Raw genomic sequence first — 26192 nt, 5'->3', positions numbered from 1 at the left:
GCGCTGTGCCTGTGTCTATGCAACGCTGGGGCACGGGCACGGGCGTCCCGTTGGCAAATTGGCAATTGGCAACGCCGGCGGCCGGTGGGGCTGGAAAAAAAGGGGAGATTCTCCAGCGAGCGAGCCATCGCCAAGTGCCTTGGGCTTCCCGGCGCACGCCCGGCTTAGCAGATCGTACGGCGAATCGGCAGCAACATGAGACGGCGGGCGTCGCATCGCGCTCGCACTCGTCGAGTCGACCTGCCTGCTGGTGCTGGATGGCTGTGGCTGCTGGTTCTTCGCCTTCGTTCATTGACAGACAACGCCGCCCGTCGTGCTGACTGTACGCGGCAAAGGTGGGCACCCCCACCAGCAGCAGGACCACCACCGAATCCACTCTCTGCCACCTGCCCCGGTCGACAAGACCCTTCGCGTAGGCTGGCCTGTCGCGCGTGCCGACAAACCACGCCCGCCCGAGGTCGTCAGTGTCACCACTCACCACTGACACTAACGACCCTGCCCACCGCGAGAGTACTCCTACACGCCAAACCAAACGTGACCCTGGCCGTGGCCGGGTCGGCTGGATGTGTTTGGCCGGCCGGCCGGGCGATACAATTATCGGAAAATCCAACAAGTGATCCACGGCGGGCGGATCCATCCGGTGCGTGCGTACGGACAGCGATTAAAAGGCGCACAGTGGCTGGCGTCCACGTCCTGCAACTGCGAAAAAGGCAGAGCACCGCGACAGTGCTGCCCCGGCGGCCTCCACAGCTCCAATCGGGCGCGTGCGTGCGGGTACGGGACCACTTTTGCCGCTTTCTCCGTGGCCACTTTTGCCGCGGCACGGCAGCGATGCCCAGTCCGTGCCATTGTTGCTTAATGCATGCTGCTACAGTACTCCGTTACGTGCGTAGTACCATCTTTTTCATAAAAACAGCCATTACGTACCATTGTTTTGTTTCTCCATTAGGGCAGGATTGTCTTGTGCTACAAAAAAGTGCTCCTCGTTCTCCTACTGCATAATTGCATGGGAGCGACGTCCAACGGCTAGGTTGGCTGGCAAATTTTTTTTTTTTGAAAGGCAAAAGGCGGCAGCTGAGCATTAACATTGCGGTAGTGGCAGCACGGAACGGAACGCAGTCCATCGTTGCAGAGGATCCGGGCAGGCCTGCGTGCGCAGCGCAGGGTTCATAACGGCTGCGTCCACTTTGTACAGTGATAAGGCCAGCCAGGCTTGGCTTTCCCCCCTGGCCTGGCCTCTCTCTCTCTGCTTGGGGTGGTCCGTGGAAAGTGAGTTTTTTTTTTACAATTTTTCTTTTGATGTGTTGCCAACGTGACACCAAACCAAGCTAGCAATGGTCCATTCTCATCTCATTGTCCTTGTTGGTTATTATGAGCGGTTAGATAGATGATCGATTGAGTCGCCCCCACTGCCAGATCAATCGCCCGGCTAGCTGTGCGGCTGGGGCTTGCCAATGCAGCCGCCCTCCCGTACCCAAAAAGCTGCAACAAAAAAAGGCGCACACGAGACCTTGGACCATGGATTGGACCCACCGGCCCGGGAGGAATTAATAATACTCTAGATGGACTGTCTAATTGGCGCATTGCTGTTACGAGCGGCTGATCTCTGCATGTGGTGCTGCTTAGCTATCTCATTCTCCTGCATGCATGCTTCATTACGCCTTTTAATATTAAAAATCTAGGGGCTCTAAATTTAGTGATGCCCAATTGGCCATCATCAGTGAGTCAGCCAGTCGACGTGCCCGTGCCAACCTTAACGTGCCCAGTTGTCCATCCGTGGTTGGAACGAGGGTCCGTCGATAACGACAATCCACGCGACAGGATTCATTCCCACTCAGATCTCGCTCCGTCACCCTCGATCGATCTGGTTCAGGCTCTCGCATCTACTAGCGCTGTGCTATCCTCTAGCGACTAGATCGAACAGCACGTTGTTTCCCATCTAATCTAAACACAAAGGCTGGACTGGACAACCGGATCAATCGGATCATCCAACTGAACTGACAGTACCCCGGTTCTAGTTCTAGGCTTAGCTTACTTTATTTATTATTAGGAGAAGAGATCGAGAAGAAGAGACAGGACATGTTGCGCCATTGAATTGATCTCGATGACGATGCATGCAAATTTTATCTCCGCGGTGGATCGTGTCGCGCCCGCCGACCGGCCATATCTGTTTCATCAATCATCATCTCGATGAGCGAGAGCGCCGATGAGTGAATGAAGCGAAACCGACCTTTGTCTCCGGCCCCATGCATGATAGCGCCGCGCTACGTGCGCTGTCAGGAGCAATATCAACCCCCAGCTCCTTTAATCTTAATTTGCACGTTATCTGTGTGCACATCGATCGAGGACCGGGCCGGGCCGGGCTGGGTGGTGACGGTGATCACGTCAGGCAGAGGTTTGGCAAAGCACATGCCGCTGCCGCTGCGCCCAGAAATTAGGCAGCCTGCTCGCTAGTCGCTACTGGTACGTACGAAAATAGAGAGGGATTGAAAAAGGAAGCACAGAAAAAAGGGGCTGCGAGCTACTCTAGCGGATTAGTTGGCCCGTACAAGGGTCTATTATACTCCGTATTTATGTTCCCTCCAGGCCTCCACGACATGGCGGTCGCAAAGTCTGGCGATTTCAGTCGCGAGCCCGATAACGATGTTTGCAGTTGCTATAATATAATATACTACCACTTGCTACCCGAAATACGACACTTGCATTGCATCAGTAGGACTGTATGCAGGAGTAGTTGTGAAGGAGCAGCGACGGATGCAGGATGGAAATAAACAGGGCTAAATAATAAAGATTTAGAGTTAGAGATTAATAATGATTTAAGGTTAAGTAATCGTTATTTAATAAAGAAAATCAGGCTCGCTGTAGCCGCGGCAACCCCTTTGGATCCGCGCCACGAGAAGCGCTGCGTTCGGCTGACCCTAAACCTGGCTCGATCCGCTTCTTTTTTCAGCCGGAACAGTGTTTTCTCTCACAAAATGAGCCTCTACAGTATTTTCAGCCGCTACAGTGGAATTTTTGGGTCAGCCGAACGCGCCGAAGGAGTGGTTGTCAGCGGTAGGCGGCCCACCGCGGAATTCTACGTACTCCACCCCAAGTCTCCAACTCCAACAGAAAGGGAGCACGGTGAGCACAAGCACGCGGCACGTGCTGTCGAACGACTGGTCCGCGACGCACGGGCGGGGCACTGGGGCAGGCAGGCAGCGAGTGGCCAGTGGAGTGAGTGGTACGCGGCGGCGTACCGCTACCACACGAATGGGAATGGTTGGGATGCTTGGTTCGTTCGTCGTGTGCAGTGCACTAGTGCGGGAGCTGCAGGGTATTGTGCTACTGGTACGCCACCAGGCACCAGGGGAGTTCCGGCCGTCACTGCAGCTGGGTCCCGAGGAGCTGCTGCGGGGGAGGACTTGGTAGCGCTAACAGTAGGACTGGTAGTCGCAGCAGAGTACGGGCTGTCGGGCAGGGCTTCAGACGCCACGTCGCCGGGTTGGTTGTTTACCGCCGCTGCCTGTCACGTCGCCGGCCGCGCAGAGTACGACCCGACCGACGAGGGCCGAGAGCTTTCTCCCGTACCCAATTCCCAACGAGTGACACCGCATCGCAGCGCGGAAAGCCATGCCGTGGTCCGTGGATACCAGCATCGTCGTTGAGATAAAAGAGAGAAAGAGCATCTCCATAGTTAAAGAAAAAACAAATAATAATAAATTAATATATTTTTTTAAGTAAAAAATATATATTGATTTATTATTATTTGTCCGGAGATGGCTGGCGGCGATCAGAGCCCCCCAAGCTAGAATAAGGCATGACAAAGAAGAGGCCATGGCAAAGAAACGCCGAGTCAAGACATGGAAGAAAATGTCGAGCGAAATCGCCCCTCACACGTATCTTTCCACTCGTATCAATCAATACTAGGAGTTGAATTAAGGAGTTGCTGGAGGTAGTTTTTTTTTATTCTTGCTAAAAATACTAAGATTGAGAGTGAGTTTTGTAAACTACTTCTTCCATTTTAAATTGTAAGTTATTATGTCTTTCTTTAGATAAATAGCTTTTGCTACGCAACTAAATGTATATTATGACAAGATACATAATAAAAGTCATGTATCTAAAAAGTCCATAATGGTTTATAATTTAAAATAGAGGAAGTATTAAAGATGCTCTAAGGGACGGAGCAAACCAAAAATAGCGTCTTCCACAAAAATGATAAAATCTTGATTTTAAGAAGTACATTAATCAAGATTCACTAGGTTTATAAAAAATGATATCAAGATATCTATCTTCAAATAAATTTATTGTAAAATTACATTTCAAGATTAATCTATATGATAAATATTGGTTTTTTTACTCCTCTCGTCCCAAGTGAACCAACTTACGGAGCTTTCCTTGTTTTTATTGAAAAGTTTGATCACATTAAGAAAATAATATTTGTGATAGAAAATCAGTAAGCTAGATATTACGTTCGTTCTAAACTAGAAGTCGTTTTGGCTTTTTTACTCTAGTAGTCTAGTACATATTTTCTCTGTTCCAAATTATAATACGTTTTGGTATTTCTAGATATATAGTTTTTACTATGTATCTAGACGTAACTTATATGTATATACGTAGCAAAATTGTAAATCTAGAAGAGCCAAAATGTCTTATAATTTGAAACAGAGGGAGTATAGAGATGCATAATAAAAACTATTTATCTAAAAAAAGCTAAAATAACTTATAATTTGGCACATAGTACAACATTAAATATGTTTAAACATTATGTTTCTCTGTCATATATATGAATACTCTTCTATAGAAACCGATGAACTTTTAAAAAAGTAACTTAGGATAATTTTAGAGGTTAATTTATTTAGAGATAGAGCAGATTTAAATTTGATTCATAAAAAAAACGAGATTCACGTTCTTCTGGGACTGAAGGAGTACTCCAGTAATAACCGAATTTTTTTTTATATAAACACAGAAAAAGGTAAAAAAGCTTCATTCCCCTCCCTCCACAGCGGCACAGCCTCTTCTCTCTCTCCTCTTCCAGACTTCCTCTCTCTCCTGACTCCGCCGCGTCGCGATCTCTCTCCCCTCCCCTCCCCTGCCCCTCCCACCTCCCCGCACTGCCAAACCCCTCGCCCCCGCCGCCTCCTCTTGCCTCCCCCGCCGCCGCGCTCCGATCCGATCTCCCGCGGCCCCGCGGCGCGCCCCGAGCTCGTCGCCCCGCGCGCACGCGAGCTGCCCTGCCCACCTGGACCCGCGCCGGCGAGCGAGCCCCCCATTGCGGCGCGCCGCCTCCCACGCACGCGGCAGCAGGGCGCGGGGAGCGAGGCCGGCGGTCCGCGCGCGCCTGGCCGTTATGGGGCGTTGCCGGCGCCGGGGCTGATGCGGAGGCCGCTGCCATGTCGGACGTCTCGTCGGATCTCGGCGGCATCCGGGCGGGGCCCGTGGAGCGTGACATCGAGCAGGTGCGTGCTGCTAACCCTTCTCTGGGTGGATCGATTTCCCCTCCCCCCGTCCCTGGTTCTACTGCGGGTGCAACTGAGATGTGGATGGGTAGATCATCATCTATCGCCTACCGCTTACGTGCTCTCCTTCTGCGTGTCGCGGATCGATTTCCCCTCCCCCCGTCTCTGGTTCTACTGCGGGTCCAACTGTGGTATGGATGGACAGAGCATCGTCTATCGCCTACGTGCTCTCCGCCCACGTGGCGCGGAACTTCAGGCCAGCTCGCGCTCTTTGTGCGCCGACGTGAAATGGTGCCTGATTCCGGCGGAATTCATGGGCGCTGATGCTGTAGTTTGCTGTTTTCTTCTTCTTCTGTGCTACAATGGAGCTCAGGCTGGATATTCCAGGTAGCTGTTCCCCTCCCTCTGCTGAAATTCCGGTAGCTAGGAAGGTGGTTGACTTATTTTGCGTCCAACCACTGATTCAAGTGTTTGGAGGTCAAGCTAGGACTATTATGCTTCTCATTCCCTGTTTTCTGGAGCTGAGGGGATAAGTCATCAGTGGATGCTTTGGTGAACATAAGATTCATTCTGGGAGCAAGGACCATTAGTTGATAGTTTAGTTCTTTCACTTGCATGCTCGTGTGTTTTCCTCTCGCTGTGTTGGCCTTGGTGCTGTGCTTGCCCATTCTGTTGTAGCTGCTACATGGCACTGAAGTCGAGCGGGATTTGACGGATATCGTATTGGGTTTCGTGGATTTGTGAAGAATTGTTTGGGGATGGTTGCTGTGGCTTTGTGGTTTTGTGGATTCCAACTCCTGTGATTTTTGAGAGGCATGTCCGACCATACACACAAATGGACAGTTTAAGCTGATTCTACTACTGTAGTCCTATACTCCTATTTTTGGCACCAAGGAGGGTGTTGCAGTGTGGGGGGCTTTGGAATCAAGCGATGAATGATTTGTTTTTTTCTTTATGTACAATATATGTCCAACATTCCGTTTGTGGCAAACTTATTAGACAGAGAGTGAAGATAAGGCTGGATTAGGATACTTGAATACAACCAGCATGCTTCAACTGATTATTCTGACAAGTGATAAAATGGCATTTTCATTTGTTCGTACTCAATAATGCATTTCACATTTTTTGCTATTAAGGGACCGCATTTGTTATACCAGATAATGTGCAACATAAGAGCTGCTGGGGGCACTGATCAAAACCCTGTTTCAGTTTTATAGTGAGATGCTTCATAAGCTTCCTTCCAAGTGCATCTGACAAGATGCTAATAATACAAAGTAGTAAAACAAAGGCAATACAGGAAAAGGTCATGCATTAACTGAAAATATCACAATCATTGATATATTCTTATCAAATCAGCAAGCTTATTAGTGGCTGTAGTTGCACTCACCACTAGAACTTGACTAGTGTGATAGGGGTTATTTTGGTTTTATTCTTTGTTGCGAATAAAGGAAATCATAGAAGAAGGGCACACATATCAGTCTGATGCTTAGTGAAAGGGGTCATATGAAGAATGAGCTGTATGACATCAGTAGCAAAGCAAAAGTAGTAAAAAAGCAAAGGAAAAGTAGTAAAAAAAATGTTTCATATTGTATATTGAACCATTAGCATCTTATGGCACTTGCCTTTGTACGTGTCTAGTGTTATGTTCCATTATTATTATTATTTCATTAATACTATAAAACCAGTGATTTACCTCAGGTCTGTTTTATATCTTCAAAATGTGAAGTATGGAAGTTGCATGCTCCTGGTTGCTTGTTTTTTTTCCATATATTGATGACTTGGTAAGTTGATATTTAAGGCTTGACAGCATCCTTCTTTGCAGGCCATCACTGCTCTCAAGAAAGGAGCATACTTGCTGAAGTATGGGCGTAGAGGAAAGCCCAAGTTTTGTCCATTTAGGTTATCCAATGTGAGCCTTATTTGGACTCTCCAACTTAACAGTGTTTCTGTGCCTTCACAATCCTTTGGCTTATATGGTGTATTTTATACTTTTTTGACTCCTTCAGGATGAATCTGTACTGATATGGTTCTCAGGGAAAGAAGAGAAACATCTAAGGTTGAGCCATGTATCCAGGATAATTCCTGGGCAACGGACTGTAAGTTAATGTTCTTAGGAGGCCTAGACTCATTTTCAAGAAGAATTCCTGTCTAGCAATTTCTCCCTAATAATAAGTTGCTTTGGTCAACAAGCTTCATATTAAAAATGTCTTGATTTTCTGGTGATGTTTGCTTGCCAACCCATATGGATGAACTTAATAGCATTTCCAAAGTGCTTATTTTTCACGTTAGCATGGATAAATAATTTTGTGAAATTAAAAATAACTAGAACAACTCTTCTAAGGAGTTTAGAATTTGTGTCAGGATACAATTGAATTACATTGTTAATGAACAAAAACCATATGTTTTCTTAGAAGTATTTCCATTTTCCATTTGTGGTGAACTTGGTTGTCTGACTTTACTAACTAGACCCTTTTTTGGATAATTCAGGCAATTTTTCAGAGATATCCACGGCCTGAGAAGGAATGCCAGTCTTTTTCTCTAATTTCACATGATAGGTCATTGGATATAGTAAGTTGTCCCTGGTTCATATTTTATATGTTTTGTCTTTGTTGCCTCTGTTGCTACAACACACCCCTCCCCTCTTACTCTTAGTTTTGTATTCACATGGTGACATGATTTGTTTTGTTCATTAATATCAGATATGCAAAGATAAAGATGAAGCTGAAGTATGGTTTGCTGGGCTGAAAACACTGATTTCACGTTGTCACCAAAGAAAATGGAGAACTGAATCTAGAAGTGATATCCTTTCCTCTGGTGCAACTAGTCCGAGGACTTACACACGACGGAGTTCTCCTTTGAGTTCACCTTTCAGCAGCAATGACAGCATCCACAAGGTATTACTGTCTCCATTGTATTAAAATCCTACCTAGATGGCTAGAAGACTAGAATAAAACATTCAATTTTCAACCCTTAACTGTGCGGGGAAGGCTCTTCATAGTTAGACGCCATCCTGTTTTCATGTTGCGGGTTTAATCATCAATTTCTCCACTCAAATCATTGTGGAAGCACTTGTTTTCACTGATGTGTTCAATTAGAGCAGGAAGCCTTGCCAGAAATTTGATGACACTAGAGTGCAAAAGGCTAGAAAGGAAAGATCTTTTTGTGTCAAATTGCTAGTGTTCTTAATTACTTTTAATGATTTCTCCTTCCCTTCACATTACTTTACATTATATGTCCTCTTTTGTGATAATTGCCATTTATTTTTTAAAATGATGTCTTATATCAGGATGGCAGTGACAATTACCGACTCCGTACTCCATATGGGAGCCCACCAAAGAATGGATTGGAGAAGGCATTTTCTGATGTCATGTTGTATGCAGTTCCTCCCAGGGGTTTCTTTCCATCAGATTCTAATGCTGGATCAGTCCATTCTATGTCTTCTGGACACTCGGATAACACAAATGGGCACCCCAGAGGCGTCCCAATGGATGCTTTCCGAGTCAGTTATTCAAGTGCCGTTAGTTCATCTAGTCATGGTTCTGGTCATGATGATGGTGATGCTTTAGGCGATGTTTTCATATGGGGAGAAGGAACCGGGGAAGGAATTCTTGGCGGTGGTGGTTCAAGAGTTGGAAGCTCCTCAGGCGCAAAAATGGACTGCCTTGTACCAAAACCATTAGAATTTGCCGTGCGACTTGATGTGCAGAACATATCTTGTGGAGGAAGGCATGCTGCACTTGTTACTAAACAAGGTGAGATATACTCATGGGGTGAGGAATCAGGGGGACGGCTTGGTCATGGTGTTGATTGTGATGTGTCACAGCCAAAACTTATTGATGCTCTTTCTCATATGAACATTGAGCTTGTAGCATGTGGTGAATACCACACTTGTGCTGTTACACTATCTGGAGATCTTTACACATGGGGGGATGGCACATTTAAATTTGGGCTTTTGGGTCATGGAAATGATGTCAGTCACTGGGTACCAAAGCACGTGAATGGACCATTAGAGGGTATACATGTTTCATCAATTTCATGTGGACCTTGGCATACAGCCCTAGTAACTTCCGCTGGACAGCTTTTCACATTTGGTGATGGATCTTTTGGGGTTCTGGGCCATGGAGATCGTGAGAGTATCTCGGTCCCCAGGGAAGTTGAATCTCTCAAAGGGCTACGCACGGTGCGGGCAGCTTGTGGTGTTTGGCACACTGCTGCAGTTGTAGAAGTCATGGCTGGGAATTCAAGTTCTAGCAATTGTTCTTCTGGTAAGATATTTACATGGGGTGATGGTGATAGAGGTCGCTTAGGTCATGGTGACAAGGAACCAAAACTTGTCCCAACTTGTGTGGCTGCTTTGGTGGAGCCCAATTTTTGTCAGGTTGCTTGTGGGCATTGCTTGACAGTAGCCCTAACAACTTCTGGGCATGTGTATACAATGGGCAGTGCTGTCTATGGTCAACTTGGGAATGCACAAGCTGATGGTATGCTTCCTGTGCGTGTTGAAGGGAAGCTACACAAAAACTTTGTGGAGGAGATTTCATGTGGTGCTTATCATGTGGCTGTATTGACTTCTAGGACTGAGGTATACACATGGGGAAAAGGTGCAAATGGGCGGTTAGGTCATGGCGATGCTGAAGATAGGAATACTCCTACATTGGTTGAAGCACTGAAAGATAAGCAAGTCAGAAGTGTTGTTTGTGGAATTAATTTCACTGCAGCAATATGCATTCACAAATGGGTATCTGGAGTTGATCAATCAATGTGCTCAGGTTGCCGTCAGCCATTCAACTTGAGGAGAAAACGTCATAATTGCTACAACTGTGCTCTAGTATTTTGTCATTCCTGCAGCAGTAAAAAATCTCTGAAGGCTTCATTAGCACCTAATACAAACAAGCCTTACCGTGTCTGTGATACCTGCTACAGCAAACTGACAAAGGGACTTGAGACAGATATGCATTCTTCAGCGAAGCGGGCTGCTACTGTACCAGGATTCAGTGATACAATCGAGGAGGATCTGGAAACAAGGTCAAATGCTCAACTATCAAGGTTGTCGTCAATGGAATCTTTTAAGCATTTAGATAGCAGATATTCCAAGAAAAATAAGAAGTTTGAATTTAATAGCACCCGTGTTTCCCCTGTTCCTAATGGGAGTTCACATTGGAGTGGACTAAACATTTCAAGATCTTTCAATCCTGTATTTGGATCTTCAAAGAAGTTTTTCTCAGCATCAGTTCCTGGATCTAGAATTGTTTCTAGGGCAACATCACCTATTTCAAGAAGAGCAAGCCCTCCACGATCTACAACACCAACACCTACTCTGGGTGGTCTAACATCTCCAAGAGTTGTTCCCAACGATGGCAAGCCAACAAATGATGCATTAAGCCAAGAGGTTCTGAATTTGAGGTCTCAGGTACACATTTTGCTCCACATTTTTAATGCTATTTGATTGATATGGTGATATTTGTATTTTGCTTTCAGTAGTTGACAATTTAAATCTAGTGGAGTTTTAGTTGACACCGGGCTGGATAGAGAGCAGTGCTTTTTGTGTTGTTATACTGAACTTTTGATTCTAAATTCTAAAAGATAGGTTACACATTTTTTACGCCCTGCAACCTTGCACTGTAGACATATATGCCCTTTTGTTCTGTAAGAGTAACAGAGTATGGAGAATGGAAGTTCATTAAATTTTAGCAGATTGTTACCTGCCTACTTGATACTAATATGGCAGACAACATATTGTCCTTTGGAGTTTCAAGATTTGAACCTCCCTTTTCCTTAAAGCCAAGTATCATCAGAACGAGCGGACTTGCTGCTCATGTAGTTAGCTCTTGACTTACAGGTGGAGAGTCTTACCAGGAAGTCTCAACTCCTAGAAGTGGAGCTGGAAAGAACTACCAAACAATTGAAGGAAGCTATTTCCATTGCCGGTGAGGAAACTGCGAAGTGCAAGGCAGCAAAGGAAGTAATCAAGTCACTCACTGCACAAGTAAAGTCTGCTTACTGTATGGGCTTGCAATTTTGTCTCTTTTTTATGCCCACATGTAATTTACCGTTCAGCTAGGATGTATGTCCCATATTAAATAGCTCCATGTTAGTATGTTACAACCAGGATACGAAACTAGAATAAAGCAGTTTGTTTTAATGGAAAATTGAAGGCTTGAACAATTTCGAAATCAATTATTGGCTATAAGATTCCACATTTAAATGTGGCCCTGTATGTCCATGGCTAATGGCTAATAATAAAGGGGGAAAAGAGCTTTGTAACTCGTGCCACTTATGACAGCTATCATCTAATGGCCAACTCCATTCTTTATGTAACAGTTGAAGGGGATGGCAGAGAGATTACCTGGAGGAGCAGCCAAGAACACTAAGTTGCCACCTCTTCCTGGAATTTCCATTCCAAGTGACATTTCGTCTATGGCTACGGAGAGTGTGGGCAGCCCAAGCAGCTCTGGAGAACAAATCATAACTGGTCATAATGGATTGCTTGCTTCTAATGGACCAAGTTCTGTTAGGAATAAGACGAGCCATCCAGAAGTAGGCAAGAATGGAAGTAGGCCGCCTGATGCTGAATCTTGCCATGATGCTGAATGGGTAGAGCAAGATGAACCAGGTGTTTACATTACTCTCACCGCATTGCCTGGAGGCGCCAGAGATCTCAAGCGGGTTCGGTTCAGGTAGATGCATTTGAATCCTGCTCAGCAGGCAACTTCTATTGCTAGTGTCCAACTTTCATTACATCGTGTTCCTGTTGAATTCTCATGTGGTTCAGCTCGTGACTTGTCATTTCTTTTTTTTTTCTTAAAATATAGCCGGAAGAGATTCAGTGAGACACAAGCAGAACAGTGGTGGCAGGAGAACCGGGCGAGGGTATACCAGCAGTACAATGTCCGCGTGGTTGACAAATCAACCGCCAGTATCGACAATGACATTGCGGCTAACTGACACTAGATTGACCTGGAGAAACATACTTGATTACAAGCGGAGCTGAGGCCATATACCCTACCTACGTGAAGGCTCTCTCGTCAGTCAAGCTGGGTTGCTAACGTGGCTACCATTTTACCTAGCCCCTTGAGAAGAGGTGGTTTCCGCTCCCAGGAAAACAGGAAGGATTTTTTATCTTCGGTTTTACATAATTCTTTACTCGTACCCCCCTTCTCTTTTCTCCTTGTGTGAAAAGTAGAGCGCTTGAGCAGAGGTAATGTAAATGCTTAGTAGAAGCAGGCTAATCTATCTTGTAAATGCATAAGCAAGCATCGATTTTAGAATGTCTTGGAAATTTTCCGATATGATTGCAAATGCAAATGGCAAATGTGGGCTAAGTGGTGATGTCTCTGACGTTTGTAGTAGACCTGCAGCTCTGAGATTCTGTATGCATAAATCTGAAGCAAACGTCTCGAGGGGTTAACACTGGAAGTCGAAGTCCCAACTGATTGGCTTAACCAGACGAGAGCAAAATGGGGGTGTACCCGTAGATGTGTGAAAGTATAAAACAAGGTGTCTGCTAAACCCTACATAATAATCCAGACTCCAGACATTAGCTTCAACTTAAATTGTTCATAAGGTTATAGTACTAAACAACAACATGCGCGATACACCGATCATAAGTTCAGTCACGGCCGTGAGCAGAATTTGAGTCCACATGGCCGTGAGCAGGATTCGAGTCCAAATTCTGGCTAATATGACGCAGCTGACACAGAAGTTCTGGCTAACATGACGCAGCTGAGAGATTTCATCACAGATAATGCTCGGAACAAGGCTTCTTGAACTGGGAACACATCGTTTAACAAAAGGAATTGGAGTTATTTACACGAAAGAATCCCGATCAACACTTGTTTGGAATCAAGAACCAACTGACTTAAAAGCAATTTTTATTACTATTGCAAAGGGAATGATCAAAGAAGAAACAGAAAAATCAAGAATTTAGTTAGTGCCACCAACAACCAAAATGGGCTGCTGCTTTAGATCCTGTCTACACAGAGCTGAGTTGTAACAGATAGCTGCTTTCAGCAAAATCATGGAGGCTCCGATGAGACCGGCCTCCTTCATTGTCAGTGCTGCCTGTTCCTTTATTCACTATTTTTCTGCAGGCGCTAGAATCCTGCAGACAAATAAAGCACTCAACCACATGTAAAATTTGACAATAATTTGGCATCAAAATGTCATGAACATGTCATGCACACAAACCTGCAGAAGCTTAAGCATTTGCTCTTCAACAGTACCACGCATAGCCAAAGTTTCGACATGTATTGGACGCGTAGCCCCCATTCGATGTGCCCGACTAATAACCTGTTCCTCCATACTGATCAGAACAAAGAAAGGGCAAGCGTCAGCTACAGATGATACATGATAATGACAGTGATAGCAAATATCCTTTTCAGAAGTATGACAAAATGACAAGGGCACAGCATCGGCCAATAAATTCACACTTCACATTATATTTACCCTATGGAACCATAATGATTGGTAAATACAATGGAACTAATGCAGCTGCATTTTAGTTATATTTACCTCCTATCCCATATTGGTTCCATGAGAAAAACATGAGTAACAAAACTCAAATCAAGCCCCAGTGCAGCAGTTCCATCCATGACTAAAGCCATACACGTTGGGTCCTCCTGGAACTTCATAAGTGCACTTCTCTGCAAAAGAATTGCAGCAACATCAAGATAAACCTTAAAATATGTTTCAGATATTTGCCAAGGAGAGTTTACTTGTATTTTAGAAAAGCCAAAACGCCTTATAATTTGGAATGGACAGAGTAACATGTGAAGGAGTAGTGGGAACTAGGAGGCCATGGGCGGAGCAATATTCAAAGTGCTGGGTGCCGCCGCACCCATGGAAAATTAAAAACACAGTAGAAAGAAACAATTTTTCACCATATTTGCACCCATATGTCATATATCATTGCACCCACAAGGCAAGGTGCACCCTCCTCGTATTTACTCTAGCTCCGCCCCCGTAGGAGGCAATTGAGATACTAGAGTGGTAGAGATCAGAAATTTAGAGATCAGCAATTGAGATACCTTACTAGCTAGAGGCATCGGACTATACATTCCCGCATATATTATTCCAGCAATAGTTAGCTGAGCAGAAAGGAGATCAATCGTCAACTAATTTCATATAATTATAAAGAAAGACCAAGAGTATAAGCATTTCAAACTAACCTGCTGTTCAATCACGTGAATATGCTCTAGAAACTGAGAAAAAATTATAACTTTGTCAAACATTGCTTGTGGTTGATAAGATGGTGTATTAGCATGACCAACACTATTGGTTATGTTATCCCCGGTTTCTCGCAGACTTCTTAGCTTCTCAATCAAATAAGCAACTTTGCTGCTAGATGTTGATTGCCAATCGGGATCCCAATCATCCTAAAAATTACAAAATTACAGAAACTTATTTTCAAGAGCACACGAAGTGGATAAAAATGGACAATATAGCACAAGCACGGACCTGCTTATATGAAGGCTGCAACTCGATTAGATCCTTAGGCACTGGCCACTTTGGGTTTGGATTTTCTGGCCTTGCACGAGTCTCAGGAGACTGCATCTCATACTGATTACCACAACCAGGTAATGTGCATTTTTCACTATCAAGAGCTACACAGTCAAGACACAAAAGATGCCGACAGGGTGTGATAACAGGCAAGCGACACCAAACTCTACACCTGAAAGCAATATGAATATTTGAATAATGGAAATACTGTGATTGATACATATATGATCTTATTACAAAAGCTCCTGTACCTGACACAACTGGCACCGTTTAAAAGAGAATATCTTATCAACTGATATTCATCTGAAGAAGGATCAAGGCCATGCTGCACCAATTCATCCATTGTTTCCTGTATATCCTGACCTGCCTCGGCTACTTTGATGTGCCCGGCAACACAGCAAGATAAACGGACATTCTTCAAAGTAGTAGCACGGAATTTCCACTGCTTGGGGTTAAGAAGGGATTCTACATGAGAAGGGTCACTCCAATCAGCCATCAGTATATTTCGGCGTATAGTAACTACCAGTTCATTGTAACTTTTTGCATGCCCCTCATTGAAGTCTAGGTAGGTTATCTTCTTTATGCAAGGAGGAATATTTTTAAGGTCTGCTTTTCTTGCACTAATCATAGTCCTCTGAAGCAGCTGCACAAGACGAACACGTCCCTCTTCCATTTGTGCCTCAAAAGGCCTATGGATCCCAGAGTCCCATGACTGGTAGTTCTCACCATAAGTTTCATCATGAAGAAACTTAAGCATGGGGTGAAGATGAGCAACCTGACTAGTTGGTGTATTTGGTGTAGGTGTACCAGTTAATATCCACCTATTTGATGCAACCAAAGCGACAGCCATCTGTAACTTGTTTGTCAAAGCAAGGCTGGAACCTAGTGTGTGCCCTTCATCCAGTATAACCCTGAACCAATGGATCTGCTTTAGTGGGCTTCTCTTCTTTGGACCCCATTCTGCACTTAGTCTGCTGAATGTGGTTATGACAATGTCATAGTCCCAAGCAAGGTTGTGAGCAGATGGCTTCTTGTGGTCTCCCCACACAAAAACATTAAGGGTATCCGATGACACATGACGTTGTATCTGTGTTGTCCAGTGATCAATTAAGTTAGCAGGCACCACTATCAATGTGGCTGTAGATAAATAAAATCTAGTTGAATCCAGAGGTTTTTCAAGAGCAGCTCCAAGTGCCGCCGAATCAAAAGATAAATCATCAAGCATAGAGGGATAGTACCAGCGAGTCACACCTTTCTCAATCTTTCTCACAAGGCCAAATGCTTGGAATATCTTGTAATATGGACGAGCACCCTTGCCAGTAGTTGCACGTGTATCTAGAACTGGTCGAGTCAAACCAACAAATTCCATCTCAAGAAGTTTTGTGGGAGAAAGTTTTGCTAACCATAACAAAGCCTTCTTGGTTTCTGAATTGATCATAGTAACATTATCTTTCAATATGTTTGTGAAAAATGTCACGTTTTCTTCATTTCCAGGCAAAGAATTTTTCTTGTAAAATCCTGGCAAGTAGGTTATCTTTCTCTTAAAATCCCAGGATTCCTCCGGGGCAGTGCATTTCTGTCGTGTAGGATCAGTGTTCATAGTGCAAAACCACACTGTGGTAGAATCAAGAACTGTTCCATCGGATAACCTTCGCCACTTTCTGCAAGCATCACACTGAACCCAGGTCTCACTTAACTCAGAGCTGGTGCCAATCTTCCTTTTATTGCCAACTGAAACGTCGCTGTATGCATCCATGAGGTTTTTCCTAACTTGTCTCAAGTTTTTAGTGAACTTCAGTGTATGCGTAGCTGGCGTTGAATGCACTTTGCTGTGTGATGACGATGGGGAATTCTCAATCGCAGCATGCAACATTACCTTAGTTGGATCAGGGCTCAGTAACCTACCTCTCTTTCTTGAAGATCTGGTACTGCAGACAGAATCATCTGGACTTTGATAATCTGTTATCACATCCTCCCCCAAAAGCTTTTTTGACACAGACGAAGAGCTGTTTCTATTAGAAGAGCAGCTGGCACTTAATTCATAGTAACCGCATTTTTTATCTGGCTTATGCATGCACCAACTCACATCCACCCCTTGTGGAGGGTACGCCATTGTTTCTTGGGTTTTCAGAATCAGAGAGAGTGTGGTTACTGTCTTCCCTAACCCAGGTTCATCACAAAACATACCTCCACAGAAATCATTTATGGTTGGAGCATCACCGGTAGATATTTCAGCAGAGATAACATTTATGTAGAATGGGAAACCATCCTCAGTGCAGAATTCCTTGTACAAAGGATGTGCTAGGACATGCACGTTCTGCTCTCTCTTCAACATCCATTCGACAGCAGCCTCTTGATGGGGGAAGAGCTTAAGCTTCATGCAAGGCATAACAGAGGCAGCAAGAGTCCTAAGATGATGACAGGTTGCTGCCACTCTTATCAAATCTCTGGGTTTAAGTAGAGTTAGTACTTTATGCAATACATCGTCAGGAACAGACCAAATACCCAGTTCCAGTGCTCCTGCATCTGGTATTATTCTTGCTACCTGCATGTTCTTCTCCATCCTAACACCAGGGAGCGTCTTGAAGATTTCATGCAGGTCAAATGACTTCTCTTTATTTGATATTGATGATATCTTATGGCCCTCGCAACCAAACACGTGACAATCGGTGCAGCTCCAAATGGATTGGTCATCACAGTGTGTATTGTCATGAGAAGTCCAGTCAAAATCAAGCAAAGCTTTCCTAGCATCCCAGTTGCAACTGCCAGTCAAAAAAAGGGGGTTAAGCTCGGAGGAAGGTTGACAACAACACAGGAAATATTACTGACATAATGAATAGTTGTCACATTGCCCAACTCTCAGGATTGACATATCTTAGGTCTCTGAAACTACATTTTTGGAAATAACGAATTAAAAAATTAACAAACTCTATAATTGCAGTTTTGCTCAAATTCACATAATATGCATGGCTGGATGGAAAATTTGAATAGGGACTTCATATGGAAAAAAATAGCCATATCTATTTGTGGTAGAGGTACTGGCATTAACAAATCAGGTAGTGGAAACACCACAACATGTGGAACCTATTACAATTTACAAGGTCTCATCACATAGTCAGAAGGGAAGCAACTAATAGCCATTTACAAGATCTCAAGAATCAGGGGACAGGAAATACCATTAAAAAAATTATAATGCTTGGGAATAACTTACTAATATCGCATGTACTCCCTCCCTTTTTTTTTGGTTTGATGCCGGTTAGTTGAAATTTGGAAATTGAACTAACCAGCTTCATACATATGAGAATGGAGGTAGTAGCACGGATATGTGTATCGGTATTGGATGGATACAGATACACCAATGTTCCAAAAAAAAAACTCTAATACGCTGATACATTTTAATATATCATTGAAAATAAATAATGTATGGCACAGACATATGTAAAAGAGAGTATATCCACAATAGGGAATACGAGGAAAGTACGAGCACTGATAGGCCACAATACTACTAGCAGCCAGCCCACTAACTCAGTAGAGCCCAATCAACTCAATAGCCCATAAAGCAACCCCCTCCCCTCTCTCCTCAACCCCTAATCTACCGTCCTCACTAGATGCCTCCTCCTTCCCAACACCACTGAGACAGAACAGCGAATTGGGCACCGGTGCCACCCCTTCCATATAGAGGTCTACTTGTATGTGGATCGAGTTCCGGTGCTGCCCCCTTCTAGATCAAGCTATGTTGAACGGTGAAGAAAGCTGTGATGCCACAGGTGCCAGAGCTGACGGGGATGGGAGCAAGAGGTAGGTGAGGCCTTGCGTTCTCCTCCTGCTCTTCCTCTCTCCCCTCCTTCCCTCCGTGATAGTGAATTTCCTTGGGTGCGTGGATAAGTATGGTCACGTATGGAATTATCTCATATTTATTTCCCCACCAATAATTGGCGGATACATATCCAGCGAAACGTGTCCGATACGGGATAACCAGATAAGAGGTCACCCCCACGTACACGTGCAGCATAGCCAATGCCCCAGAATATTTTTGCCCAGGCATATGCCCCAGAAACTGCTTATCTTTTCTTTTCCTGACCTGTGATGGCTCGTGTTGGGTTTCAGCTCAGCGTACCCCAACTTGCTTGGGACTAAAAGGCTTTGTTGTTTTTGTTGTTGGAAAAGACCAGAAAGTGACCATAGCAGTCCAAACTCCAAATAGTAAAAAGAATAATAATAACCAGCATCGTTCCTGAAACAGGGTATTATATCAAAAGCCTTCCTTTGCAAGGTTTCAGGCATATCGGGAAGGCTTGAAACGGTTGAAAGGACAGATACATTATGATTTGAAGTTTTTCCCCTCTGAATATTCCATCTGATTATACACACAATAAACAATAAGTCCTACATACTAGCTGGCCTAATCCATTGAGACCCCATGCCCTCCTGGCCTCATCTCAATTGCTAACGTCCCCCAGTCTCACCAGCCGATGGCCCTTGCATCCCTAACTTCTGCTGTTGCCTTCGCTGAGGACAGGGACATGCAGGATCGTCACCATGTCATCTAGTGAGGAAGATGCCTGTATTCTAGGAACGTCGACCACTAGTTAGTAGTATTCAATTGTCACCTCATGTATAAGCTCATGCTTTTATCATGTTTGTTCATATTCAGAGCCTCAGAGGTGAGCATTTAATGGTGCAATTTTATTTATTCAGATTTCCTAGGACCAGCTCTCCAGATTTCAACTGTTAGTTGTTTTGAAAAGCTTTGAAAACACATATGCCCGCAACTCTCGATCAGTAAATCCTTTGCAACCGACAGGCACTTGGCTAGTAGTAATTACGTTATACAGAAAGTCCCAGAAAGGAACATATATAATACAATCGAGAAGGACCCAGAATTAAATTTAAGAGACATGTAACCTTGATAAGCCCCGTAAATAAAAATGATATAAACATCAGTAGCCCCTACGCAGCCAGAACTCCAAAATTTGGGTGCACAATGCAGGGCACATGACGCCCCGCCCTCAGATAGACACAGACGGAGGAGACGCACCTGACATGCTTGAAGACGGCGGCGGTAGCGGAGCGCGAGCGCGGGAACTGCCACCCGGACCACGCGGCGACGGGCAGGTAGACGTCGATCAGCAGGACGGCCCTGGCCTCCACCTCGGCGCCGTCCCCTTTCCCTTCCCCGGCCCTCCTGGTCACGACCCGCAGCAGCGTGCCCTCCACCTCCACGCATCGGTTCGCCACGAGCGTCCTGAGCAGGCGCACGACGCCGGGGGGGCGCCACCTGGGCCACCGCGGCTGGGTCCCCACGTCGTCGGGGAGCGGCGCGAGGGCCACGCTTCCGCATGCGGAGAGCGTGCACGGGGACAGCAGCGGGATCGAAGACGCCGCCGAGACATCACCGCCGGGGACGGACACAACGGCGCGTAGGTAGCCGCTGAGCTTGCGGCGCTCCGCCGCCGCGGTCATTGTGAGGTGAGGATAAGGTAGGGTTAGGTATCGCGCACCACCATGGAGCGAGGTGGGTGCTGGCCGTGGCCTCGATGCCCGCTGGAATGCGGTGGCGGGCTCGGCTTCCGGGCGGTGGGGACTGGAGCGGAGATTACGACGAGGAGGGGAGGGGAGGGGAGGGGAGGCGAGGCGGCGACGAGGAGGGAGGGAACGGGCGGGGTCAAGCCTCAAGCGTAACTACCGGGCGAGATGTGTGGGGTCGGCTGGAGTCCGCGGTTAACGGATCGGATCTGACCTGGGTGGGGATCGGAACTTTGGGCTTCGATCGAATCGAATCCTCTTTTTTTTTTGGGCCGGCAGCTAACTGTGGGCCGTTTTGGAAGTACGTGGGCCACGCACGACGGTTTACGGCACACGGGTACGGAACGAGTTCCATTCCACGGACGTCTGCAGTTGGCACGTCTCAAATTTCACACGGTGTCATCAAGGGCAAAATTACCGGATTGATCATCGATCACGGGTGAGTTGATTAGATAAGAAATGCAAGGATCTGTAATAGACAATTTGCATATACTCCCGCTAGTCACTAACATATCTTGGTAGTAATATACTTATAGAAAATCATACAGAACTATGTAGTAATATTGATCTAGAAGAAGCTCAATATACACTTGAAAATAGCCGCGAGGCTAATTTGGATAGAGCCTAGGGTACACAAGAATTGGTTGGAGCAAACTATTTTTCCGGGTCCCTGGTGTTGAGCCAGGGATGTGGATTATCTGGTTTACGCGTATGAGGGTAAGTAATCTATACTTTAGACACGTTTCAACGACACAATGTATATATGTTTTATTAATCCGCGTCTGTGATATATGTCTTCCAAAGACCTATTTTCTAAGAGCCAACATATCAGAGACACGTTTTGGCTACACGCGTCTATGATCACATACCACAGACGCAGCTAGGTTTCGCGTCACTAGGAGCGGGTGTCTGCTATTTTTTTTTTTTACATAGTGGAAGCTAGCTCGATGAGACAAGATATATAGGATACAAGTCGAGGTTGTGAATTGCAACCCCTGTATCCAATTGGAGACAATTCAAAGGTTTCGTTGTTTTACAAATAGAAGGGAGTTGCATACACATTTTGTGATGGAGTACCAAGCTGCCCAAGAACACTATACACCAAATAAAGGGAAAGCAAACCAAATAAAAAGGCGTAATCAGATTTAGCGCGTCGGGTAAGGTAACCACACGTACGTGTCCTTGCAATGATTATTAATTGGAGCCATGTATGTACTAGGCACTGTACGTGTTGCCCTACTTGGGCGGGGAGAACTTGGACTTGATGCTGTCCATGACCCCGGCGTCGGTCTGGAACGCCCGCGCCAGCACGTCCGTGGGCACCGGCGGCGCGGCGCCTAACAGCAAGGCGGCGGCCGCCTGCGTGCCAGGCATTTGGCCGTCGAACGCGGAGATCGCCACGGCGGGCGCGGCGCCGACGCTGCGCTGGAAGTGCAGGAGGCCGCGCGGGAAGATAAACACCTCGCCCCTGTTCACGTCTAAGTAGAGAACAGGCCTTTTATCTGAGGTTAAAATGGGCTCTAGTCCCGGCATTTTTTGCGCCCGAGACTAGAGAGACCTTTAGTTCCGGTTGGTGTCTTCAATCGGAACTAAAGGTCCCTACCCAACGGCTACTGCGCTCGGCACAGTGGCAGAGGACCTTTACTCCCGGTTGGAGCCACCAACCGGGACTAAAGGTGGACCTTTACTCCCGGTTGGAGCCACCAACCGGGACTAAAAGTCCTCCAACCTTTAGTCCCGGTTGGTAACACTAACCGGGACTAAATGTAGACCCTTTAATCCCGGTTGGTAACACCAACCGGGACTAAAGGTCCCCCGATGGGTTAGTTCAAAAGGGAAGCATCCCATCCATTGTTAGATGTGTTATGTAGGTGGGGTGGTAAGCTACGCGCGAGGCAATGTATGAGGTCTTGGGTTCGAATCTTACGGGACGTAGCGGTGGAGGCATTATTTTTTTCAAAGCTGGGAGGACCTTTAGTCCCGGTTCCTGACCCGGGACTAAAGGAGGCATTATTTTTTTCAAAGCTGGGAGGACCTTTAGTCCCGGTTCCTGACCCGGGACTAAAGGACCCCCCTTTAGTCTCGGATGCTTGCTCCCGGGTGGGGAACCGGGACTAGAGGGGGTTCCCCACCGGGAGTAAAGCCCGTCTTTGTATTAGTGCACGGTGCAGCTGAAGAGCCGGCCCCCGGCCCCCACCGCGGCGGTGATGACGAAGCCCACCTCCAGGGTGCCCTTGGCGACGAAGAGGATCTCCGTGGCGCGCGGGTGTGCGTGCGGCGGGGACACGCCGCCCCACGACGCATAGTCGGTGCGCGCCATCGACACGCCCAGCGTGTCGAGCCCCGGGACCGCCGACACGTCCGCCGCCGTCACCGCTGATCCCGTTGGGTTGCCCGTGTACACGTCCGCCGCCGCCGCTAGGCCGCCGAAGAAGAAGTCGTCTGCCGTCACGTTCGCCTCCGGCTTGCACGGGAACCCGTTCACCCGCAGCGCTGTATGTACATTTATATGCGAGAGGGCGAGAGATGAATGAACGAAAAGTGTATATAGAATGAAAATGAAAATGCATGGGAAGTGGCGCGTGCATGGGTCACTTACGGCCCTTGAGGGATTTGTAGTCGGCGACGCAGATGTCCTGGAGCATGTCGGGGTCGCCGGCCAGCACTGCAGGTGCGGCGACCACGAGGAGGCCGACGACGGCGAAGCTGGCGCCGAGGAGAAGGCCGGCGGGGACCCTGAGCTTATTCAGAGCCATGTTTCTCGTGACGATGGTGTATAGCTAGCTGAAGCTGGCGCAGTTAGCTGATGTGTATGTTAGTACGTGAGTGAGTGTGAGCTGTAGGAGTAGGTTGTTAAGGGCGTAAGGAAAACTTTATTAGGTTTTTGTTTTGATGGAAAAGAAGGGGTAGAGGGAGCTGCTATTTATGTATGCAACAGGCACAGCGAGTTGGATTACAGCTTAATGAACAGTACGTACGTGACCAAGTAATGGATCAAATGGAGTGCGCGCGACGACGACGACGACGGGTCCGTACGTACTCCTACGTACGTACAGTCGTACGCAGCTGGGCGCTAGGTGATGCATGTGAGAGCCGAGAGATATAGCCGCAAAAGACGTTACTTGTCACGTCAAGTTTCGATTGAGAATGCAATCGTACCGTCGTACATACGTACGGGTGTGTGGTCGTCCCGGCCGGTCGTTTTTATGCAAATTTTGACACGCGGATATGCATGGACCCCCCCGGCTTAATCCGTAATAACTCGAAGTTTTTGTATAATAGTAACTTGCACGTTAGTATATAGAAATGCTTTGCATGCGTGCAGTTATTTCCTCTCCGCTGATCGATTTTCGCGTGACTCAAGCAACGTGAAAATGACATGCATGCATATACAAATGGTACCGGGATGAAATCGACGTTTAATTATGCTCAGTCATTCACTTTGAATAACTATCCGTTCGGTTAATTTGTACAGTCCCATTCACTCCATATATTTTTGTTCTCACGGCACAAAGTAGGGGGTGTGTGTTGAAATAAAACTTAGACATAACATGATCTTAATCTTAGCCTAAGCATGATCACTAACTCAAACTTATGCGGAATAGATCTTAGTGCCTAACCAGAGTCCGTAGATGACATCTATGCCTCTGTGCTTGATGTAGAAGTTGATGTAGATGAAGTAGATCTTAGTCTTCACCAGATTTGGGGCTTGATGCTCCTAGTTGGTGAAGAACGCGATGTAGATCTGCAACAGTACTTGGACGTGGGTAGACGGCCTTCCTAACCCTCCAGCGCCTAATTGACTGGTTATGTGAATAGTCAAATGGATTAGAGAGGATAATGACGTTAGGGGTGCTTCTCTTATTTATAATCGCGCTGTGGGCCAGCGGGCCGAACCCTTAGAATTCTAAGGGTTACCGCCGATCACGACAGTTCTTATTTAGTTGGATATTAATGATGAGTGGGTGGACCAAAAAAAACTTAACGTTTAATTAATCTCGTAATTAGGTTCGGGATTAGCCGAACCGATCACATTCCAACATTCTCCCACTTGATCGAACGGCTAATGCAATTATGCAACTAATGTTCGCCTTACTCTTATGTTCACACTCATTACTACAGCAAGATCAGACCAATGCATCGTCAACAGCATTAATCGCCACTAGGACCCCATTACCCATTGTTCACTATAATAGCTTGTTAGAACGCTTATTATTTATTGGGAGTATATGACCCTATTACCAGGAATCAAGTTAGAGACTCTGCACTAAAACCCAAATTGATTTGCACGCTCATAAATGGGATAAGTGTTAAGCCTCAAATAATGAAATATGCTAGCATCAGCTTAGTTCTTATTTTTCTCAAGCTTCATAATCTGATCCTGGGTTCTTTCTTTCACAACATTTAATCAATATGCTTGGTATCTGCATTTGATGTGTCGTTACTCGAAATAATACTACAACTCAACAGTAGGCCTGTAGCAGTATGTTAATACTCATTTTTTTTGGGATAATATCTCTTAAGCCCCATGGCCTGTCGTATTCATGCCACCAATTGAGCTCATCTTAAAAACTAATTATATTTGGAGCTTTCAATAAAACTGTCCTTTTCTGCAAGAGTAGGTATAATCTAATTGTGCACTTTTGATGAGGACATCACTCCTTCGGATGTACCCGCTGATCCTCCAACCGTCATGCAAGGTCCAATGACCCGAGCTCGAATGCGTCAACTTAATTTAGAGGTGAGCTCGTTCTTAAGCGATCCTTTTCATACTTTTGAGAATAGACTACTACCTAATGATGTTATCTTGCTTAGGAATATTGGAGAGGGTCACGAGGGACTTAGAGGAAGAGATGGAGGCGATGATGACCAGTAAGGACATCCAACAGAAACCGGAGGCCCGGTCCAACATGATTTCGAGTCTACCTCGGCCCCCAGGACCAATCTGTCTTAAACTGGTCACCTAGGATGCATTCGGACTCCGTTTTCGACAATCCACATATGGTTGGAAAGCTAATTTAATAAGAAAGCCAATCCAAGTGGTCTCACATCAAAAGCCCTTCAGAATCAATGGGAATCGTCGAAACAAGTCAGTATCTAGAATTTGCCTGGGTGCTGCGACACCGTCTTTTGGTCCGTTGGACCATGTATAGTGTTTGGGTCCATTAGGGGGCGCGTCCAGGGTAGACAACGATCCTAAGACCTTTATAATCATACGCCGCCATCATTAGGTTTTGGGTTTTGTTTAGATTAATCTGTCAAGAACAGTTTCGCCGTTTATCGGTTTGTGAGACCCCAACTTCGTGAGATTAATCATTCATCTACAATTTGGTTACTTTCTTTCTTGTTCTTGCTTGTGTTCTTCGTTGTGCAGGCAGAGATTAGCCTTCTTGGCAAGGTCAACTGGATCTGTGTCTCGGTTGATAACCAGAGGAGTTGTGGTGCTAAGATTGCAGGGTTCGATCTTTCGATCTGAAGCTAGATCGGTGTGTTATTCTCCGCCACAACGATAGTTACCACTACTTGACGAAAGATCGGGATCCCCGTTCCCATTAAGTGGTAATCAGAGCTAAGGTATACCATCAGGTTCACATTTATCCTCTAGTTTTGAGTGTTTCGCATTCGTCCCATAGTCCAGTGTCATACTTGTTTTTTTCTGTCCTACAACCTTCCACGCCATAGCCTTTGCATATTTCAGTTTCAGAGTCCGTCGTGTTGAGTTTGTGTCCT

General features: G+C 45.9%; 3 protein-coding genes across 4 annotated transcripts; 1 reads left to right on the top strand and 2 right to left on the bottom strand.

The window, feature by feature from the left end:
* Window positions 1-5038: 5038 nt before the first annotated feature.
* On the top strand, window positions 5039-12784 carry LOC136451108 (PH, RCC1 and FYVE domains-containing protein 1-like). The gene is made up of 9 exons (XM_066451853.1): window positions 5039-5438; window positions 7261-7347; window positions 7445-7534; window positions 7926-8006; window positions 8138-8332; window positions 8725-10848; window positions 11278-11424; window positions 11760-12115; window positions 12251-12784. The coding sequence occupies exons 1-9, from the start codon at window positions 5373-5375 to the stop codon at window positions 12381-12383; spliced, it is 3279 nt and encodes a 1092-aa protein (XP_066307950.1). The 5' UTR covers window positions 5039-5372; the 3' UTR covers window positions 12384-12784.
* Window positions 12785-13292: 508 nt separating this feature from the next.
* On the bottom strand, window positions 13293-20555 carry LOC136451107 (F-box protein At3g54460-like). 2 transcript variants are annotated; one of them, XM_066451851.1, is made up of 8 exons: window positions 19975-20555; window positions 15188-17698; window positions 14895-15108; window positions 14606-14812; window positions 14465-14524; window positions 13950-14080; window positions 13626-13740; window positions 13293-13539 (listed from the first exon to the last, which is right to left on the bottom strand). In XM_066451851.1, exons 1-8 carry the CDS (start codon window positions 20397-20399, stop codon window positions 13411-13413), a joined length of 3792 nt encoding a protein of 1263 aa, XP_066307948.1. In that variant the 5' UTR covers window positions 20400-20555; the 3' UTR covers window positions 13293-13410. The 2 variants fall into 2 exon arrangements, with proteins under 2 accessions (XP_066307948.1, XP_066307949.1); XM_066451852.1 differs by lacking the exon at window positions 14465-14524.
* A 1143-nt stretch (window positions 20556-21698) lies between these two features.
* LOC136454029 (germin-like protein 1-4) lies at window positions 21699-23218 on the bottom strand. The gene is made up of 3 exons (XM_066454580.1): window positions 23062-23218; window positions 22628-22955; window positions 21699-21939 (listed from the first exon to the last, which is right to left on the bottom strand). The coding sequence occupies exons 1-3, from the start codon at window positions 23216-23218 to the stop codon at window positions 21699-21701; spliced, it is 726 nt and encodes a 241-aa protein (XP_066310677.1).
* Between the last annotated feature and the right edge of the window lie 2974 nt (window positions 23219-26192).

The sequence above is a fragment of the Miscanthus floridulus genome, chromosome 5 (assembly GCF_019320115.1).
Source record: "Miscanthus floridulus cultivar M001 chromosome 5, ASM1932011v1, whole genome shotgun sequence".
NCBI classification, from domain to species: domain Eukaryota; kingdom Viridiplantae; phylum Streptophyta; class Magnoliopsida; order Poales; family Poaceae; genus Miscanthus; species Miscanthus floridulus.
Note: the sequence above shows the minus strand (reverse complement) of the source record. Positions and strands in the feature narration are given on the sequence as shown.

Coding starts and splice junctions, on each gene's coding strand:
- LOC136451108 (XM_066451853.1), top strand. CDS start 5,373: ATGTCGGACGTCTCGTCGGATCTCGGCGGCATCCGGGCGGGGCCCGTG. Junction 8,333..8,724: donor GCAATGACAGCATCCACAAG/GTATTACTGTCT, acceptor GTCTTATATCAG/GATGGCAGTGACAATTACCG. Junction 10,849..11,277: donor TTCTGAATTTGAGGTCTCAG/GTACACATTTTG, acceptor CTTGACTTACAG/GTGGAGAGTCTTACCAGGAA.
- LOC136451107 (XM_066451851.1), bottom strand. CDS start 20,399: ATGACCGCGGCGGCGGAGCGCCGCAAGCTCAGCGGCTACCTACGCGCC. Junction 17,699..19,974: donor GCCGTCTTCAAGCATGTCAG/GTGCGTCTCCTC, acceptor TTTGACTGGCAG/TTGCAACTGGGATGCTAGGA. Junction 14,525..14,605: donor TTCACGTGATTGAACAGCAG/GTTAGTTTGAAA, acceptor CTTTCTGCTCAG/CTAACTATTGCTGGAATAAT.
- LOC136454029 (XM_066454580.1), bottom strand. CDS start 23,218: ATGGCTCTGAATAAGCTCAGGGTCCCCGCCGGCCTTCTCCTCGGCGCC. Junction 22,956..23,061: donor CTACAAATCCCTCAAGGGCC/GTAAGTGACCCA, acceptor ATGTACATACAG/CGCTGCGGGTGAACGGGTTC. Junction 21,940..22,627: donor GGCCGGCTCTTCAGCTGCAC/CGTGCACTAATA, acceptor TCTCTACTTAGA/CGTGAACAGGGGCGAGGTGT.